This window comes from Pipistrellus kuhlii, unplaced genomic scaffold (assembly GCF_014108245.1).
Source record: "Pipistrellus kuhlii isolate mPipKuh1 unplaced genomic scaffold, mPipKuh1.p scaffold_m20_p_1, whole genome shotgun sequence".
NCBI classification, from domain to species: domain Eukaryota; kingdom Metazoa; phylum Chordata; class Mammalia; order Chiroptera; family Vespertilionidae; genus Pipistrellus; species Pipistrellus kuhlii.
The window spans coordinates 11599763-11619545 of NW_023425404.1; the positions used below are offsets into that span (position 1 = coordinate 11599763).

The 19783-nt window shown below is 40.8% G+C and overlaps 1 protein-coding gene across 4 annotated transcripts in view; it reads left to right on the forward strand.

The window, feature by feature from the left end:
• The first annotated feature begins 7897 nt into the window (after positions 1–7897).
• NEK9 (NIMA related kinase 9) overlaps positions 7898–19783 on the forward strand; it is a 41096-nt gene continuing 29210 nt past the window's right edge. For 2 of the 4 annotated variants that reach the window (XR_004986810.2, XM_036431092.2), the window contains exons 1-6: positions 7898–8272; positions 10624–10801; positions 14118–14173; positions 14703–14773; positions 17076–17181; positions 19539–19670. Coding sequence is in view for 3 of the 4 variants with exons in the window: in XM_036431092.2 (XP_036286985.1) it covers positions 8057–8272; positions 10624–10801; positions 14118–14173; positions 14703–14773; positions 17076–17181; positions 19539–19670 (759 nt within the window). In the remaining variant the exon portion in view is untranslated. The remainder of the gene's footprint in view (positions 8273–10623; positions 10802–14117; positions 14174–14702; positions 14774–17075; positions 17182–19538; positions 19671–19783) is intronic. The other 2 variants (XM_036431072.2, XM_036431081.2) reach the window with 1 other exon arrangement.

The window sequence follows — 19783 nt, forward strand, 5'->3', positions numbered from 1 at the left end:
GAGAATGTGGATACAAATGACCATGTTTGTAAACAGTTAAAAATACTATCACTTGAAACTTTTTCCACTTCTCCCAGGAAAGGAGCTAGGAATTCATCCTTTCTGTACTATCTTTCTAAAACCCTGCTAACTTGTTACAGGGCTTGTCTAATCACAATGGCGAGAACTATAGGACTTAGGGCCGTGCAGCCTGCAGTTAAGCAACAGCATGTTGGAATTAACAGAACACTGCTGTAATGACCTGGATAAAGTCCAAAAGTGGAAGCGGGAGTGAGTTATGTTGTTAAAATCTCAGGCAGTGCTGTTAATGTTCCAGGTATTGCGAACCCAAAAGCCTTTCCCCCTTTTGACTCCATGTATGCATTTCTCTGGTGTGGCATAAAAGTGGTTCATTAATTTGTGCAACATCGCCATCTGCTGTTAAGAATTGATAAGAACTACTTTAGAGGACCTCGCAGCGAAATCCTTGTCATAAAGGCAGCAAATGTAGTGGAAATCTATCTGTGATATTACATTACTAAATGACAGAATATACATCCAAGTGAGGAGAATGACCAAATTTGTGGGTTAAAATTTCCTTAGACGTTTAAAGGTGAAGTTTTGTACCATTGGTCTAATAAGATTCGCTTTCATATTTCTGACTGGTGCCTTTCCTCTTTTTACAAGCAATGAAAGCTACTTAGTTGGTAATAGTACTCAGCTCTGTCAAAATGTCAAAGAAGAAAATAGAATAGGCAAATATTTTATTTTGCTGATGTTTTTGTTCCCAAAAGTGATTTATGAAACTAGAATTCTTTCATGTCTTTCTTTTATTCATGCCAAAACTATCAACGAGAACATTTGTGTTTTTGGTGTAAAGTTTATTGGTATTACACCTTGATGTTATCAAAAAAGTAAATTTATTTGCCTTCCACAAAAGGCTAGTGCAAGAGCAAATTAGATTTTAAAATGATTTTAAAATGTTATCTGGTTTCCTCTGTTCTTGAGCCTATTTTTCAGCAGGGTATATAAAATATAGATGAGAGTGATTCGTTTAAGTCAGCTTTGTTATACCATTGTCATAAGCCATTTTTCTGTTTGTTTAATGGAAAGAAGCATGTGGGATTTATACAGATTCACTTGTGTTGGATGGGGATTTTTGTGAAAATTTTCTCAAATAAAGGCTAGCAGAAACCATTGTAGGTGTATTTTTATGTTGTTACTCTTGAGTACCTCTTTGTTTTGATTGGCAGTAATTCCTCCACATTCCTTAGTTTTAACATATGGCAAATTATATGTAATAAAGAAAAAAAGATAATTATCCATAATTTACTCCAGATAGATAAAGTTTATGTGAGCTAGCAAAAGTTTATTATATTTTATATATAAATTGTAAATGTATCTGAAAATAATTATACACCTTCAGAAAGACCAAATAGGGTTCTGAAAGCCAGGCATTCTTCCGTAGTTTCTCTCTTTTAGAAACTGCTACTGGAATTATTCCTTTAGAGCAGGAGTGTGGAACCTTTATTCTGCCAAGGGCCATTTGGATTTTTAAAAATATATTTTTCTTGATTTTAGAGAGGAAGGAAAAGGAAAAAAGAGAAACATCAATGATGAGAAAGAGTCATTGATCAGCTGCCTCCTGCAAACCAGCATGTGCCCTGACCAGAAATCAAACTGACCTCCTGGTTCATAGGTTGACACATAACCACTGAGCTTACACTGACTGGGCCCATTTGAATATAACATCATTTGAGGGCCATACGAAATTATCAATGTAAAAACTAGCCCGATATATTTGATCAAATATTTAATTAACTCACCCCTAATGCCTTGGGAGGGCCAAAATAAGTGATTTCACAGGCCTTATATAGCCCATGGGCCAGATGTTCCCATCCCTGCTAGAGAGAACCTTCGCCCTTGCCCTCCTTTCTTAAAATACCTCTCCCAATTTAGAACCCCTCAGAAGTTGCTTTTTTTGGCTCATCACATCTATGCAAAACCTCACTCCATCAAGGCCATTTTATTTGCAGTTGAACATCCTATATAATAAAGAGCTATTATGCAAATAGTTATCCCTCCCTCTGGCCCCAGGAGACCTGAGGCTGTGCCCCCCCCCCACCTCTGCACTGGGCCCGGGGACCTGAGGTTGTGTCCCCCACCCTGTGGGGGTTAAAAGGGGACCTGATGTTGCACCCCCTGACAGGTGGGATTTAATGGGGGACCTGAGGCTGTGCCCCGCACCTGGCACCAGGCCTGGAGATCTGAGGCTGTGCCCCCTGCCCCATAGGGCTTGACAGAGTTGGGGGCAGCTGGGTCTGGGTCTCCTGCGATTTTGAGCCACACAAGGGCTGGTGGGGACTTGACTCTGGTTCCAGACTCTGATGGGAGGGAGATTTTCATACACATTTTACTAATTTTCTTTCATCTCTGACATTTCTATTATAGAGAAAAGGCAAATAGCAATGTTAAAATATTTCCTCTAATTCTCTTTTAATGTGCATCGTGCCCAGGGCCACTAGTCTAATAATAAAAGTATAGTATGCTAATTAGACCAGAAGGCCGAACAGCAGAATGACCTTTGGGATGACCTTCCAGACAAAGCTGGGGCTGCAAGGGCTGAGTCCCTTGCAAGAATTTCGTGCATCAGGCTTCTACTTTTTCATAAAGCTTCTTTCCAAGAGCAACCTGAAGTGCTTTGCACACTCACTGGCTGACCCTCCACTTCCAGTACTCAGAAAAATGGGTAATTTGCCAGTGAATTTATACAAAGTAATGGTTCCCAATACCTGAGTAAAAATAATTTAACATCAGAAATGTCTTGTTTCTGCCAAAACCAGTTTGGCTCAGTGGATAGAGTGTCAGCCTGCAGACCAAAAGGTCCTGGGTTCGATTCCGGTCAAGGGCATGTACCTTGGTTGTGGGCACATCCCCAGTGGGAGATGTGCAGGAGGCAGCTGATCGATGTAAAAAATATATATATTTTTTTAAATGTCTTATTTCTCATTGAAGTTCTCCTTTCAGAGAACATAATACAGCAGAACTTATCAACGAATTTAAATTTAATATTAATAGTTTCAACAGTAGATACTTATTAAATGATAGTACTTTTCCCATTAAAAACATAAAATTAATATATTTAGTTTCATATATTCAAAACAGCATTTTAATGTGTAGTCAATATTAAAATAATAAATGATATATTATTTTTTCATATAAAATCTTTGAAATCCAGTATGCATTTGATAGCTACAGCACTACTCCATTCAGACTAGCCCTAATTCATGTGTTCAATAGCTGCATGTAGCTAGTGGCTGTCATATCATACCATGGAGGTATAGATTTTACTTGGTACTTTGGTAGATTCTTCAATCTTTTTTTTCTTTTCTTTAATCTTTAATTCTGTGGCCCCTGGGTATCTGCATTCATAAGAGAGAACTTTTGCTATCTAGCAACTTACCTGTTCACTTGTTAAAATATAACATGGAAATACCTGGTTTTGACCAAAGGCACTTTAAAATCAGTTATATCTTTAGAATGTTGAGTCTTTCTGGACTTAAGAATATTCAAAGGTCAGATAATTTAGTGTTATTTATACCCATTTTGAAGAAGAAATGAGCATGAGTGTTTCTGTTCTGTTTCCTCTTAAGATGGAATGAAACATTTGTCTGTTAAGCTTATATCAATGCATTATAAGTAGAACAATGCACAATATCAGGCTAACCAAATTATAGAAATTATCATTGCAGAGATGCCAGAAAAATTAAGCTTTAAGCTTTGGCTGAACCCCATTCAATGTCTCTAAAATGAAAGCAAAACATTTCTGTTTTTTTTGTTTGTTGGTTTGTTTTATGTTTTTGTTTTAATATTTTTATTGATTTTTCTTACAGAGAGGATGGGAGAGAGATAGAGAGCTAGAAATGTCAATGAGAGAGAAACATCGACCAGCTGCCTCTTGCACACCTCCTACTAGGATATGCCCGCAACCAATGTACATGCCCTTGACCGGAATCAAACCTGGGACCTTTCAGTCCGCAGACGACACTCTACCGCTGAGCCAAACCAGTTTTGGCACATTTCTGGTTTTAAGTGATTATTTTTTCCATCCTTTTTATTCAAGAAGACATTTATTGAATATCCTTTTTAGTGTGTTGAATTAAACTCTGGAGTACACCCAGTAAATAAGTAATACCCATCCTCAAAGTGCCTTCTAATTAATAGGAGGAGGTAAATGGAATGATCTCTATCCAGAATTACTTTCCTACTTTGTTTAGCCATTACTGACTTTACATTTTGAACAGGAAGCCTTCACTAACCCATTAAATGCCTCTTTAGAAATCTTATAACACTATAACTTATATACAGTTATCCTTATAATTACTTCATTATCTGTCTGTTATATGGACTGTGAGCTCCATGAGAGTAGGACCATGTTTATTTTATTCTCTCTTGTAACCCACCATCTGGCACAAAGTTGGTACTCAGTGTTTGTTGAATGAATAAATTGAAAATTCAAAAACATATGTACAATATAGAACTCTGGAATGGAACCAACAAAATAAAATGTAATGGGTTATCAGTCAGTCTTGCATTTAGGTTAAAAAATGTTATATGCATACAAGATAATAGCAACATGATACTCAACAAATAATTTTTAAGCCTATATTATCAAGCACTTTTCAAGGCACTGATGGTATACAGCTGTGACAAGAGCACATAATTCTCTCATGGAGCTTATATTCTAATGAATGAAGATAGCCAATAAAGTAAGCAAGACATCAGTATTTTATAGATAAGCATTGTGAAGAAAATAAGGAATAATGTGATCTGGTGGGAGGGCTGTGGTACTTTTATGTATTTTTTTTATTGTTGTTAACCCTCACCTGAGGATATTTTTTTTCTCCCTTGATTTTTAGAGAGAGTGGGAGGGAAAGAGACAGAGAGAAACATCCATGTGAGAAACACACCAATTGGTTGCCTCTGGCAGGCATCCCAACCCTGGCCAGGGATTGAGCCTGCAACTGAGGGACATGCCCTTGACTAGAATCAAACTGAGACCCTTCAGTCCACGGGCCAACGGTCTAACCATGGAGCTGTTATTATTTTAGATTGACTGGATGTGAAAAAGGTTTAGTTAAGTGCAAGCACAGTGTGAGCAGACCATCATTAAAAAGGCTGGTACACTAATAGAACAGAAACATTGGATCTAGGTTAAAAGAGACAGAAGACTCCTTTACTCTCCTAGTCAGACCCAATGTTATGTGGAGTGTAGGGTACTTTATAAGGAATGTTGACGAACTGTAAAGAGGTGAGGAATGTGAAAGGATTAGTTAGCCCTCACCCCATTATACCAACTTTCTTCTAATTTGCTGTCACTATCACCTACTTAAAAACCTGGAAGTGCTTCCTGGACTCTCACATTTACCTCTATAACCATATCCCTCCTGACTGATCACAAAGTTTAAATGTTCCTTGAATGGATTTCTTCAACCTGGACCTCTCTTCACCTCCACTCCACACTGATAGCACCTTAGTGCTGCTTCTTTTCTTAGAAGATAAATTGCCTCTTAGCTGGTCTTCCTGCCTCCAGTCTTTGTTTTCCTCATTGTCATCAGAGTTCTTTGTAAAATATAACTTGGATCTTATGTAAGGTGATCATATTGTTTATTGTCTGAGCTGGGCACTTGAGCAGAAGAAGGCTCTTTTATGCTGGGACAAGGGGAAAGGTATGAATTGGGACTTTCCCAGCAACTAGGGACATAGAGTCGTACTCATCATATACTTCCTTTAAAATCTCCTAATTTTCCATTGCCCACAGGAAAAGCCAAACTATAAAACCTGAGGCCTATCTCTTTCTTCTACCTCACATGCACTCTGTCCTCCGGCCAGGTAACCTTTCTCTTTGCCCCAACACATCCTGCTCTGTGAAGAGACCTGAAGCCACATTGCTGGGTCTGACTCCCAGCTCCCCTTACTGTAATATTGAGCAGGCTACTAAACCTCCCGGTATCTCAGTTCCTTCTGGAGAAAGGGAATAATAGGATTAAGGGGGATGATGACACAAGAAAAAACAACTTAGAAAACATAACACTCTATAAATGGTAGCTGTTATCTCTCTGATGCAGATTATATTACCAACTGTACAGATCAAAAAATAAGCTTGGAGGTGTGAAGTTGCCAAGGTCACGTAACTGATGGAACACGATTATCCACAGGTATTGCGATTCTCTTAGAAGCCTGAGGCCAGGGAGATCCCCCACCCCCAAACCCGGTGACACCTACTTCTCCAAGAATGTTGTTGCATGAGTTCAGATGGTCAAAGACAAAAGGATGCTAAATATGAAAGAAAAAAGAAAAAAAAGATAAGATGGCATGTCAGGAGAATTGGTTTAACAATTTTTTGGAGTTGTATATGAGGGAGGGACCTAAGGTGAGACACCTCACCCAGGAGAGACACCTCACTCGGACACAGATCAAAAATATTTAGAAAAGCCCGTTTATTTCCTTTACAGGGTCTGCAGCCGGCTCATGCAGGAAAGATGGGACCGGACTGCAGCCCCAAGCTCTAGAAGCCTTTTGCTTATATAGGCTTCTCATCTTTATCAAGCAAGCAAGCTACGTGTACAGAAGCAGATATCTGCCTTTAGCCATCAGCCATTCCTAATTAATTTTTTACATTTAACATGTCAGTTCTCCCTTCCTCCTCCCACCACCTGGCCTTACCCCTCTTGTATCAGATAGTGGTCAGCACATCCTGCTTTTTGTTGTGGGTCAAACCCTGGGTTCAAAATAAGACCACTGGAGGCTGATGATTTATTAAAAAAAAAAAAAAAAGAAAAAGAAAAAAAAAGCAGGCAAGAATTTATTGAAATATCTGGCCAGGGCAGCCTCAAAAGCACCACACACAGGCGGACTCCAAACGACTGCATTGCTTTAGAGGCAGGTAGTTATTTTTAAAGGTTCTGAGAAGGAAAACCCCCATTCTGCAACAAATCGTTGTTTGGAATTTTCTGCTGTTCTTTCTAGATAAAATGTTGCTTTCTAGTTTGCTTTAGCCCATTTGAAGAATGATGAAGATAAACTTAGCTATCTGACCTTGTAGGCCAGAGACCAGATACGCCCACAATCTCAATACCATGCCAGGTGCATTTTTTTTTTTTAATTGGATAGAAAAGCATTGTTTTCGAGGCCAGCATCGAGATAACCACTAAGTGTACCTAGGGCTGGCTCTTTAATGAAAAAGAAAGTTCTGCCTGTAATCTTGCCCAGAACTTGAACTCATCCTCCCTAAGCCCATCGCCGATGAAAAAAATCAAGTAAGTGAAGGTCGAAGTCAGAATAGTAGGGTTAAAATTCAAACAGTAGTTTTTACCTAAGTATGATTGCTACCATATTTCACTTTTAATGAGCTTGTTTTAAGGAGCTGTGCAGCGGCTGCCCTGCTGGCCTTGTGGAATTTAGGGTGCACAGCTGCTGCGCTGGCCTTGGGAATTTTTCATTCCATAACAAGGTAAGGTGACCAAAGGTCCTGATTTTTAACAATTTGTCCCACGTCAATCGGACATCTGGTCACCCTATTCTAAGGTGGTCCAGGTAGAAAGGTGCACCCACGGACTCTTAAGATAGGAGACAGTATGTCCGCTTACTACAGTATCTCCCTTTGGAAGGGCCTGCTTCCCCCAATCACTGCCCAGAGATAGGCCAGGCGCCCAGAGGAGCCTGGACGGACACCGGACTTGGAAGCTGTCTCGGGACCTGGCCAGGGGTCGGGGGAGTAGTCTACAGACCCGTCACTACCTGCCGAGGCCCGAGGGCTCCACGCGGTCCCCTCCCTGGCGGGAGGAAGGGAAGCCCTGGCCCCGGCCTGAGCCGTAGGCCAGCGAGGGCGGAGGAAACCCCGCCGGGCCGGAAGCACCCGCCACTGCTTCCGGGTCAGGAGGCTGGGGGCCCCCATGGAACCTCGCGGGGCGGCGAGGCGGACGGAGCCGCGGGCTTCCTTTTGAAGCGACCGGAGCGCCGCGCGGCCAGCGCCCCCGGTGACACGCAGGCCGGCCCCGCGGCCGCCGCCGCCGCCATGTCGGTGCTGGGCGAGTACGAGCGACACTGCGACTCCATCAACTCGGACTTTGGGAGCGAGTCCGGGGGTGGCGGGGACTCGGGCCCGGGGCCCAGCGCCGGCCCGGGGCCGCGAGCGGGCGGCGCGGCGGAGCAGGAGGAGCTGCACTACATCCCCATCCGCGTCCTGGGCCGCGGCGCCTTCGGGGAGGCCACGCTGTACCGCCGCACCGAGGTAGCGGCCCGGCCCCGCGCCCCGCGCCGGGCCTCGCGGGGGTCTGTCGCGGGGTCCTCCCCGCGCTGCCATCGCTGCACTTTCCTGGCCAGTTGTTTCTGTGTAACCCGGGGGACGGAGCAAAGTCATTGCACCTTCCGGTAGCCTTAGTTTCCCCGTCTATCAGTTGGGGTTAGTCACAACGACTTTTAGAATACACTGGAGAGGTTATTTGGAAGATGAAGTGACGATGCTTTACAAAGGGTAAAATTAAAGAGTTACGAGAATGAGAGGTGTCAGAACTTCACTTCCTCTCGTGCTGCAGAGCTCTGCGCTCCAAGGTCAGGGTGGGGAGGATCGGCGTAGTTACAAAATTCCCACGGCAAAGGCAGCCCCGATGTCTTTGCCTTTATCTGTAAGCTCCGAGGGGAACCCTCAATTGGAGAGTTTTCTTAAAGATCGTTGGGGAGGTCGTGGTGTGTTGGTTTCTTCATCAGTGTGTATCCGGCAGCTTTATGCCTGGATAATACTTTTTTGTTATGTTCTAAGCCAGAAAGTCTTCACTTGGGGGGGGGGGGGGGGGAGACAAGGACTCCTTTGAGAATCTAATATTCTAATGTGAACATAATCGTCCCGTCCACATTTGCACCCCTACATATTCTTGGAAGAGATCCGTGGGTCACAATGTGTACTAACTAAAACCCCCAAGTGGTGATTCCACTTAACAAAAACTAACCATAAACTGATTTTGATCAATAAAGCCTCAAAACGGAAGCTTTAGAATAGGTAAGCATTTAGTGAGAACTTGCTGGTTGCTGAAGCCGATTCATCCATCAGTGATACATCTGTAGTTGTTTGTGTTCCAAGCTAACCTAGTTTTAAGGCTGAAAGATGCGGGGGAGAGGTGGTTGAGAGAGTATTTTTATGTTCTTTTTTTTTTTATCCTAATTCACATTAATGTATGATGTTAAGTTACTGTTAGTATTGTAGTTTTTTGTTGTTGTTTTTAAGATATGTTTTTATTGATTCAGGGAGAGAGATAGAAACATCAATGAGAATCATTGATCGGCTGCCTCTTGCACGCCCCCTACTGGGGATGGAGCCCGAAGGGGACCTGTGCCCTGACAAGAATCCTACCTTGACCTTCCTGGCTTATAGGTGAATGCTCAACCACTGAACCATATCAGCCTGGCAGTATTCTGTTTTCTTATTTGTACTCATAATATGAGAAAGAGGACATGAGCATTAGTGTACCTATTTATAGTTAAAGAAACAAAGTATATTTAAATGGTTTGCTCACTTAAATTAGAATTAAATCCTTGGCTAAACAAACTTCTATACCTCTTTCCCCATGCCTTTCCATTATTATCATGTTGAACTTAATTACCATTTTAAGCTAAATTTGATGACACTTTCCAAAAACTATGTAACATTATCCATATCACCAAATATTTTTTAGATCTGTGTATTTACAAAGATTCAATTAGAAGCAGCTCTTTCCTTCGGGAAGCTTCTATTTCAATGGAAAGACAAGTTAGTAAACAAATAACATTTAAGTTGTATGTATCTATGAAAAGAATGGACAAATCATTTCAGTGTATGACCTCTGAAAATTAAGGGAATGGTTGCATTGAATAGAATGTACAGCAGAAGGTTCATTAGGACCTTCCCAAAAAGGTTGAATGGCCTATGAGAGCCATGTTAAAGTCTGGGGAGGGTTGTTTGGGCAGAGATGTTGGCTGGGGAGGAGTGTCAGGAATTAGAGATATTATAAGAGAGGATTTTGGGAGCCACAGGTAAGTTTTCATGAATAGAGAAAAACATGTAATACATAAAAGTGGCAGGAGTTAGAGTTGCAAAATGGGCAGCATGAGTTAAATGAACTCAAAGTGCTTAGCTATGACTTCTTAATCCAGAAAGGGTAAACAAAAATCACTAGAGAAATCTACATTGATATTATTAGAGGCAAGTTTAATTTCCATTTTACAAGAAACTGGTCACCCATAGATAACTACTCTCCAGTTTTCTATTTCTCCAATATTCTAGCCCTACTACAATGCTCACCATAACTAACTGTCATAATGTCACTCAGTCACTCAACAGAATCTTTAAGATTACTTCCTTCCCTTATTTTTACATGGAATTGACATGATGCAAATTAAGTGTAGCAGTAAGGTTCTGCAGCAAATTATGATGCTTAATTGTATGCGGAACCTTGAAAGTCTGTTCATGATTTTTGTTTAAAGGAAAAAAATAGAAGCAGTCAGTCGCTTTCCCTCTAGGAAGGTGTTTTTCTAGGTTTACAGATCCATGTGTGGATTCATTTGCTACTGGGCCAGAGGAAACACTATAACTCTGTTGCTGTGTTGCAGGATGATTCATTGGTTGTGTGGAAGGAAGTTGATTTGACCCGACTGTCAGAGAAGGAACGACGGGATGCCTTGAATGAGATTGTTATTCTGGCACTGCTGCAGCATGACAACATTATCGCCTACTACAATCACTTCATGGACAATACCACCCTGCTGATTGAGCTGGAATATTGCAATGGTAAGGTAGTCAGTGGGACTTCCTTTAGCAAGACAGACTGTTCGTACTTACCTTGAAGTGGATTAAAAAAGAAAAGAAATACAGTGATAAGAAGTTTAAGTGGATTTCTTGAGTGTAGAGAATTAATACAGGCCCTGAAAAGTTTTGAAGTGATGCACAAAATAAAGGGAGGGGTTTTTCCCTACATTCTCAAATTCTGCCTTGTGATTAAAGGTTTTTTCCCCTCATGAAATGACATGAGTTAGGCATTAGAGACATACTGTGGCTTGATAAAATATTTAATGAATTTTTTTTTTCCATATTTCTTCATTGATTTCAGAGAGGAAGGGAGAGGGAAAGAGAGATAGAAACATCAATGATGAGAGAGAATCATTGATTGGCTGCCTCCTACAGGTCCCCTACTGGGGATCAAGCCCACAACCTAGGCATGTGCCCCTGACCAGAATCAAACCTGGGACCCTTCAGTCTGCAGGCTGATGCTCTAGCCACTGACCCAAACCAGCTAAGGCATAATGAAATCTTATAAGTGATACTGATTTATATTGACTTCAGTGAAAGCTATCCTATTAAAAAGTGGTCCAAAGGTCATAACTGAATGAAAATGATAATATAGTAAAGCATGGCCTTATTTATGTGGTCTCTGATTTCTTGGGACCATTTTGCTTGTAAGATAGTAGTATGGTCTAATTATTAAAAAAAATAGACTGAAACTCATACCCCAAGTTTCATGACTTTAGCTCTGTAACCTTGCACAAGAAACTTAACTTTTCTGTGTCTCAGCTTATAAGTTTGTTGATAACAGTTCATAACATACATCCTAGGGTTATTGTATTAAATAACTGTGTAAAGACCCTAGCATTGTACTTGGTATATGAAAGATGTTTGATATATACTGTACTAAATATTATCCTTCCTGTTATGTAAGAGAATCTCCTCAGTCCTTTCTTGAGCTGCATGCTATAGTGGTCTCACCATATTCATAATTCTAAATCTCTAAGAGAAAGCTCCTAGATTCTAACTTTTTTTTTTTTTAGTCAATCTTTATTGTTCATATTATTACAAAGGTTCCTCATTTCTTCCCCCCTCCACCAGGTTCCCACCCCACCCTCCACCCCCTCTCCATCCCTCATTGTCCTCATCCATAGGTGCACAGTTTATGTTCAGTCTCATCCTCCCTCCCTTTCCCCGATAGTAAATCCCTTTTCAGATAGTAAATCAGTTACTCAGCATTTTCTCATATCAATAATACCTCCACATGCCCAATGATACACTTCACACAAAAGACATTTCCAAATAGGTCAACCAGCCTCATCCAGGCCCCACCCAAGGCACTCACAGATCAACACCCCAGCGCTATACTAACTCAACACATCCAGATCTAAGCCTTCATGACTTGATTCAGCAGACCCTCAAGTTCCCACAAAAGTTTCCAGCCATGTCTGAGAGAAAGCGTGGGGCAGGGGCAGGCGAGGAGCGAGCTGCTCCGGGTCTGGTCACTGCCACTCCTGACCTAGTTGCTCTGGACTTGGCTGCTGCTGCTCCAGGCCTGGCCGCACCCGACCCGGCTGCTCTGGGCCCGGCTGCTTCAGGCCCGGCTGCTCCAGGCCTGGCCGCTCCCAGCCCGGCAGCTGCTGCTCCAGGCCTGGCCGCACCCAACCCAGCTGCTCCGGGCCTGGCCGCTCCCAGCCTGGCAGCCGCTGCTCCGGGCCTGGCCGCACCCAACCTGGCTGCTCCGGGCCTGGCTGCTCCCAGCCTGGCAGCCGCTGCTCCTCCGGGCCTGGCCGCACCAGACCCGGCTGCTCCGGGCCTGGCCGCTCCCAGCCTGGCAGCCGCTGCTCCGGGCCTAGATTCTAACTTTTTTGTCTAGACTCTTTTATATCATGGTTGTCCTGGTTCTGATCAACCCTACATGCATAAGGTTATAATAGAGATTTCTGAAGTAGCAGAAGCCTCAAGTAGTTAACTTCCTTTGTGGTTAGGAGATCTAGAACAAATGGTACCTTTATTGAAACTTCTAGTTACTAAATTAGGGGGAGGTATAAAGGGGTAGAAAGTTGTGAAACTTAGCCAGGGCTAAAGTGTAAGTTATATTTGCGAGTAGGAAGTAAAATAGCCCATGATCAATTATAGTCTGTGATAGAGGCCCAATGCATAAAATTCATGCAAGGGGCTCAGCCCTCGCAGCCCCAGCTGCCTCGCAGCCCCACCCACTGGTTGTTCCAGAAGGTTGTTCTGGAAAGTCGTTCTGGAAGGTCAGTCCACGATCCAGTTAATTACCATTTTAGCTCATATTATATGGGATTACTTGATAAAGGAAAGGGAGAAGCAAATTCAGACTTATTCTGCAGTATTGAATTAGTAAAGAGAGTAATAATTAGAAACAGTCTTGGGAAACGATTTTCAATCTTTTTTATCTCATGGCACAAATCAATTAATTACAGAATTCTGTGGCACATCAAAAAATATGTTTTTTTTCAGATCTGACAAAAAAAAAGTATAATTTTGATTCACACACACCAGATACTGTTGTGTTGGTTGTTGTCATTTTTTTATTTGACAACCTGAGGGAAAAGAGGTTAGTGCCCTGACTAAATAGTCAGGTAATTGCATGTTTTAAAAGTTCTTGCAGCACACCATTGTGCTTCTGTGGCACATCCGTGTACTGCTGCACACTGGTTGAAAATTGCTGGTTTAAGGTGTTCCTTAAACTTTGGGAAATATTTTAGTGGAAAGAAAAAGAAGTTTATATATACCTGCAAATACAAAACATGTTTTCACTGTTGTTCTAATATCTAATAGTCACAGTGAGAGAGATGTTATAAAAATGTTGCAGATTCTTTTAAAAGAAGTTCTAGAAAAGAAAATCTGATTTTGAAGACCTTCAATATATTTTCACTAATTAGGGTACTATAGAAATGGTTTTACTCTCCTCTTTTCAAAATGTCTTACTTCCTGTTTTTGTATTGAGCTTCTACCATTAGGGAGGGGAATCTCTAAAGAATATTTTTCATATACCCGTGTTTCCCCGAAAATAAGACATCCTCCGAAAATAAGACCTAGCGCATGGAAAGATAAGACATCCCCTGAAAATAAGACCTAGCGCAACTTTGGGAGAAAAAATTAATATAAGACACTGTCTTATTTTTGGGGGAACAGGGTAGTACTTGAAAGATGGAAAAGTCAAGAGGGAAGAGGGATTTCCTTTGAGAGGAAGCAGAATGCTTCATTTGTGTTAACTGTTAAAATCCTAGTAGATACAGGAGCCAAGCTTTAATCTCTGTTAAGCAATTCAAACCTGTCTCTTGTTTCATTGCAGGAGGGAACCTGTATGACAAAATCCTTCGTCAGAAGGACAAGTTGTTTGAGGAAGAGGTAATTCATATTTCTATGGTAGGAAGCTAGAATTGTAATTTGTTGTATTCTGATTCTGTATTAACTCTTCCAACAATGAAGAGGTTTTTTCCTTTTGTTCACACTTCTTCCAGGCTCTGGTTGATATTCATGAGAAAGGAAACCTCTAACAAGGAAGCTGTCTATAGCTGCTTCCTAAATGGTTTACCACATCATGACTCTCTATGGGCTTTCTTTTCCGGTTCTGTTACTGCATACTGGTATGCCCAGTTTTCTATACCTTTGCATTCTTCCCAGATTTCTTTCCACAAGTCTGCTTCACCATACTATACTTTATAATGCCATTGGAACTATTTTATGCTGACCTGCTTTTTCTTTTTACCCCTACCACTTTCCTTTGCCTGTTCAACCTACAAGCAAGAGAGGTCAAGTCCTGTTGAATTGTAACTTCTGGTTGCAGCTTTTTTAATTTTATTTGTTTGAGAAAGAGTATTTAAATCGAATTTTTGTTTGTTTCCAGGCCAAATATAATTTATTTTTTTCTCTGCAGATGGTGGTGTGGTACCTATTTCAGATTGTTTCAGCAGTGAGCTGTATCCATAAAGCCGGAATCCTTCATAGGTAATGAGTGAAAGAATATGGGATTGATTCCTCCCCACCAATCCAACCCCTACCTTAGGTGCCTCCCATCAGTACTAATATTTTCTTCATTAAGCAGGCAGGGCTTTTACATTTATATATTTCTAAATTTTTATTTATTGATTTTAGAGGGATATGAGGGAGAGAAACAGAGACAGAGACATCGATTTGCTATTCCACTTATTTATGCATTCCTTGGTTGATTCTTGTATGTGCCCTGACTGGGAATCGAACCCTCAACCTTGATGTTTCAGAATGACACTTTAACCAACTGAACTACCCAGCCAGGTCATATTGATATATTTTAGAAAGGAAAGTGAATAATGAAGGGTGTTATATTTTCTTCCTGAAATTAAACCATGTTTGTGATGTAAGAACAATTTCCTTAATAGCTAAGTACTGCTCAGTCATTTTTTAAGAGAGATTTTAGAGTTCATTTCATTAATTCATCAGTAAAGCCTAGAAGCCACTATGAGAAGTGGTATTAGATTATTTGGAATTCATGTAAATGTTTTCTCTGAACAATAATTGGCCATTGTTTTTAATTCTATAATTCTTTTAATTTGAATAAACAGCCCACTTATTTTGTGTAATTAATTATACAGTTGTACTAGGCCTTTGGGTGGAGGAACAGTTTTTTGTTCATTTCTAGCTGTAGGAGAGAGAGCCATAGTGAACATTGCTGCATCATTATATCCTGTTTTTTAAAATTTATCTTCATTGTCAAAAGTCATTATATCCTCCTTGAATCATTAACCATTGCCAGAGATTAGTGTGTCTACATCAGTATTTCTTTTTGGTTGGTTTATTAATGTTGACTTACATTTCTTGATAGCTATTGAATGATTACTATTGCATAGTATTTTCTTTTCAAAAGTTGCAAAGAATATTGTTCTACTTATTTTGCATTTTTCAGTAAAGGAAGTTAAAGAGTAAACCAGGCACAGTTTGTTTAACATGTGGTCAATTCATCCTTAGAAAAATAACCAGTGCCGAAACCGGTTTGGCTCAGTGTATAGAGCGTCAGACTGCGGACTGAAGGGTTCCGGGTTTGATTCCAGTCAAGGGCATGTACTTTGGTTGTTGGCACATCCCTGGTAGGGAGTGTGCAGGAGGCAGCTGATCAATGTTTCTCTCTCATCAATGTTTCTGACTCTCTATCTCCCTCCTTTTCTCTCTGTAAAAAAATCAACAAAATATATATTAAAAAAAAGAAAAAGAAAAATAGCAAGTGATTTATTATGTGATCTACACAGCCTGATCATCTTGCTTCGGGAATAGGCAGCCTCTTCTCTTGCCTTAACAGATTTGACACTTTGGAACCAACCAAATGTTAAGATTGCCTTTATGTTACTTCATTCAAAGCATACTTGGTAATTGAAGAAGTAGTGTACCTTATGGCAATTATAATGATCTGGGGGGACAGGTACCATATTTTTCGGACCATAAGACGCACCGGACCATAAGATGCACCAGTTTTTAGAGAAGAGAAATGAAGAAAAAAAGATTCTGAAACAAATAGTGTCCTAAAATATTTTATGTGCATTAAAACCCAACATCACAGTCATAAACACATGTAATCAACCCTGTAAACAGCAGCATTTAGAACCATTTTAGAGCCGGGCAAGCACACAGAGACCACACAGAGCCAGGCAAGTAAAAAAACTTTTTTTTTAAAGTATATGTGTAGGCTATATTTGGACCATAAGACGCAGGGACTTTTTCCCCCCACTTCTGGGGGGGGAAAAGTGAGTCTTATGGTCCGAAAAATACGGCAATTATTTTTTTGTCTTACCCTCTTAGCTTTTCTTATTGGCTTTAGTGGTATGGGAGGCATGCCTGTGTCATGAAGCCCTGGAGGATGAAGTTTAATTTTCTACTTCACTCTCCCAAATCCCCTTTTCAGTGTGAAAGTGATGACCATTGTGTTTTGGATTCATAACAGTCTGAGCAATGGTGACATACTCTTTTTCTCTAATCCTCGGTATGTAGATGAGATGAAAACAATCGACTATATTGCCCTTCCCGGTTTGGCTCAGTGGATAGAGCATAGGCCTACGAACTTAAGGGTCCCAGGTTCGATTCTGGTCAAGGACATGTACCTTGGTTGCAGGCATATCCCCAGTAGGAGGCATGTAGGAGGCAGCTGATGGATGTTTCCCCCTCATCAATGTTTCTAGCTATCCCTCTCCCTTTCTCTCTGTAAAAAAAAATCAATAAAATATATTTTTTTTAAATTGGCTATATGGCCTTGCTAACCAGCATTTTCTTTTTTTCTTTTCAGAGATATAAAGACATTAAATATTTTTCTGACCAAGGCAAACCTGATAAAACTTGGAGATTATGGCCTAGCAAAGAAACTTAATTCTGAATATTCCATGGCTGAGACAGTAAGTATATGTTGCCCTTGTCTTATTTTTTTCCTTTTCCTTTCTAGCACCAGGAGATACAGCTGTTCTCCTTAGACCTTGCATCCTTTTCTCAGTATTCTTGCAGATTCTCCATACTTTTAATATATTTTTTTATTGATTTTGTACAGAGAGGAAAAGAGAGAGATAGTTAGAAACATCGATGAGAGAGAGTCATCAATCAGCTGCCTCTTGCACACCCCCCACTGGGGATGTGCCCGCAACCAAGGTACATGCCCTTGCCCGGAATCGAACCCGGGACCTTGCAGTCCCCAAGCCAATGCTCTATCCATTGAGCCAAACCTGTTTCAGCTCTCCATACTTTTAAAACAAATCTACAGGAGTCTTTTTCCTGGGCTCACTAACAGGCATTTACATGCTCAGATGTTCTTTCAAGAGTCATTGTCTACATTATCTGTATGACCTCAAATTCCTTTCTAACACTTATTAGAGACTTTTCTTAAAAGCCACAAAATACTTTACCATTTTTCCAACTAAGATCTTTAATAGATTTCATGTTATCTCTTAATATTTGAGCTTATGATGTTATACATCTCTTTTTGTATTTCCTTCGAAATTTTCTGGTTCAGAAGCCATATATTACAAATAAAGGCTGATGCCCAGAGAACAATTTGGTCTTTAATATTGTACATAGTCTAAACTGCAGGGTTTGCCGAAACCGGTTTGGCTCAGTAGATAGAGCATCAGCCTGCGGACTGAAAGGTCCCAGGTTCAATTCCGGTCAGGGGCTTGTACGTCGGTTGCAGGCACATCCCCGGTAGGGGATGTACAAGAGGCAGCTGGTCGATGATTCTCTCTCATCGACATTTCTAGCTCGCTCTCTCCGTTCCTCTCTGTAAAAAAATCAATAAAATATATTAAAAAAACAAAACAAAAAACTGCAGGGTTCCCTTCTCACCTGATTCTAAGAAAGACCATTCATTAATAAAGCATAGACATAAGTTGACCTTTAAGGACAGTAATCTCATCCTTTAAGGAATTTAAAACCCGGTTATTATTCTACTGGTTTCACAATGCTCTGTCCTAAAAATAACTTGAAAATGTAAGTTTAATAAAAATTAATTTTGTCCTGATGGTATTTTTTGACAATGTTGCAATATGCCTGCAAGCAATATAGAGACATTCTAGAATACTGATAGCCAGGGTTGAGATTCTCTGCTTCAGGGATTCAGTCTGCTTGTATGGTGGGGCCATATGGAGCTTCTGGAAGCAATCATGTCTTAAGTAGATTTTTTTTTTTTATCAAGAATAATCTGATAAAACCAAGATTTGATTTTTCTTAGCCAGTTAATGCAAAGAAGGAATGATAAGAACATTATAAATGTTGTGTACGCCATCTGAAAATTGCTTTGCTGATTAAAGATGGGGTACTCATTATTTCTCATCTTGGGAAAGACATGACCTTTAGGACATTTTTATTTCCAAATTCATTCTTAATTCAAGAAGTCTTTTTCAAATTTAAAAGAAACTCACTGACTATATTAGTATTACAAATGTCAAATTGAGCCATTTAAAAAACTTCATTGCTATGCATTTTAGTTATAACTTTTAACCCTTTATTCATTTACCTTCTCCCCACTGCCAGCTTCCTTCCCGCTTGTGAGTTTTTACTAAGTCTATCTGTATGTTTTTATCTGTATGAAATTTTAGTGGGCCTCGAATGCCTACAAGCCTCCATGATCCAGAAATCACAGAGCTTTTGTGGCTCCCAAATTACCACAGTGTCTTTACCACAAAGATTATCCTATCTAATAAAGAGGGAATATGCTAATTGACTGCCCGCCCTCAAAGATGGCGGTGCCCAGTCCTCTCAGCCTCACTGGGGTGACAGGCATGTGGCAAAGTCAGACCCGCCCCCAGGCGGGCCCCCTCCCCGGCTACTTCACACACCTGCCTCCAGAGTCCCTTCAGCCCCCCAGCTGCCCAGGTCCGCCTGAGGCTCAGCGCCAGCCAAGGCTTACACTGCCGGCAGTGGCAGCAGCAGAGGTGTGATGAGGCATCGCCTTCCCCTAATTGCTGGGTTGCCTCCCACCCCTGAGGGCTCCTGGACTAAGAGGGGGCAGACCAGGCTGAGGAATCCCCCCTCCAATGCATGAATTTTCATGCACCAGCCCTCTAGTTCCTTTTAATTGGCTTTATAAGTGAATAAGATTTCTCCCCATAGTGACATTATCTCACAAAAACCATAATGGGATATGCTGATGAATGTTTTATGGTTGTTATCTCTAGTTCCTAGGAAATTTAATTTAGTTGTTGAAATATTAATATGGTTACCCCAGAAAATAAATTATTATTTGATTTTTTTCTTTGTTGTTTAGCTTGTTGGAACTCCATATTACATGTCTCCAGAGCTCTGCCAAGGAGTAAAATACAATTTCAAGTCTGATATCTGGGCAGTAGGCTGCGTCATCTTTGAACTGCTTACGCTAAAGAGAACATTTGATGCTACAGTAAGTTGATGTGTTATCTCCACATTGTCCTTGTAAATGGTACCACTTGATTGAGATATCAACTTCATTTATCCCTGAGCTTTTTTTGTTAATCCTCACTTGAGGATATTCTT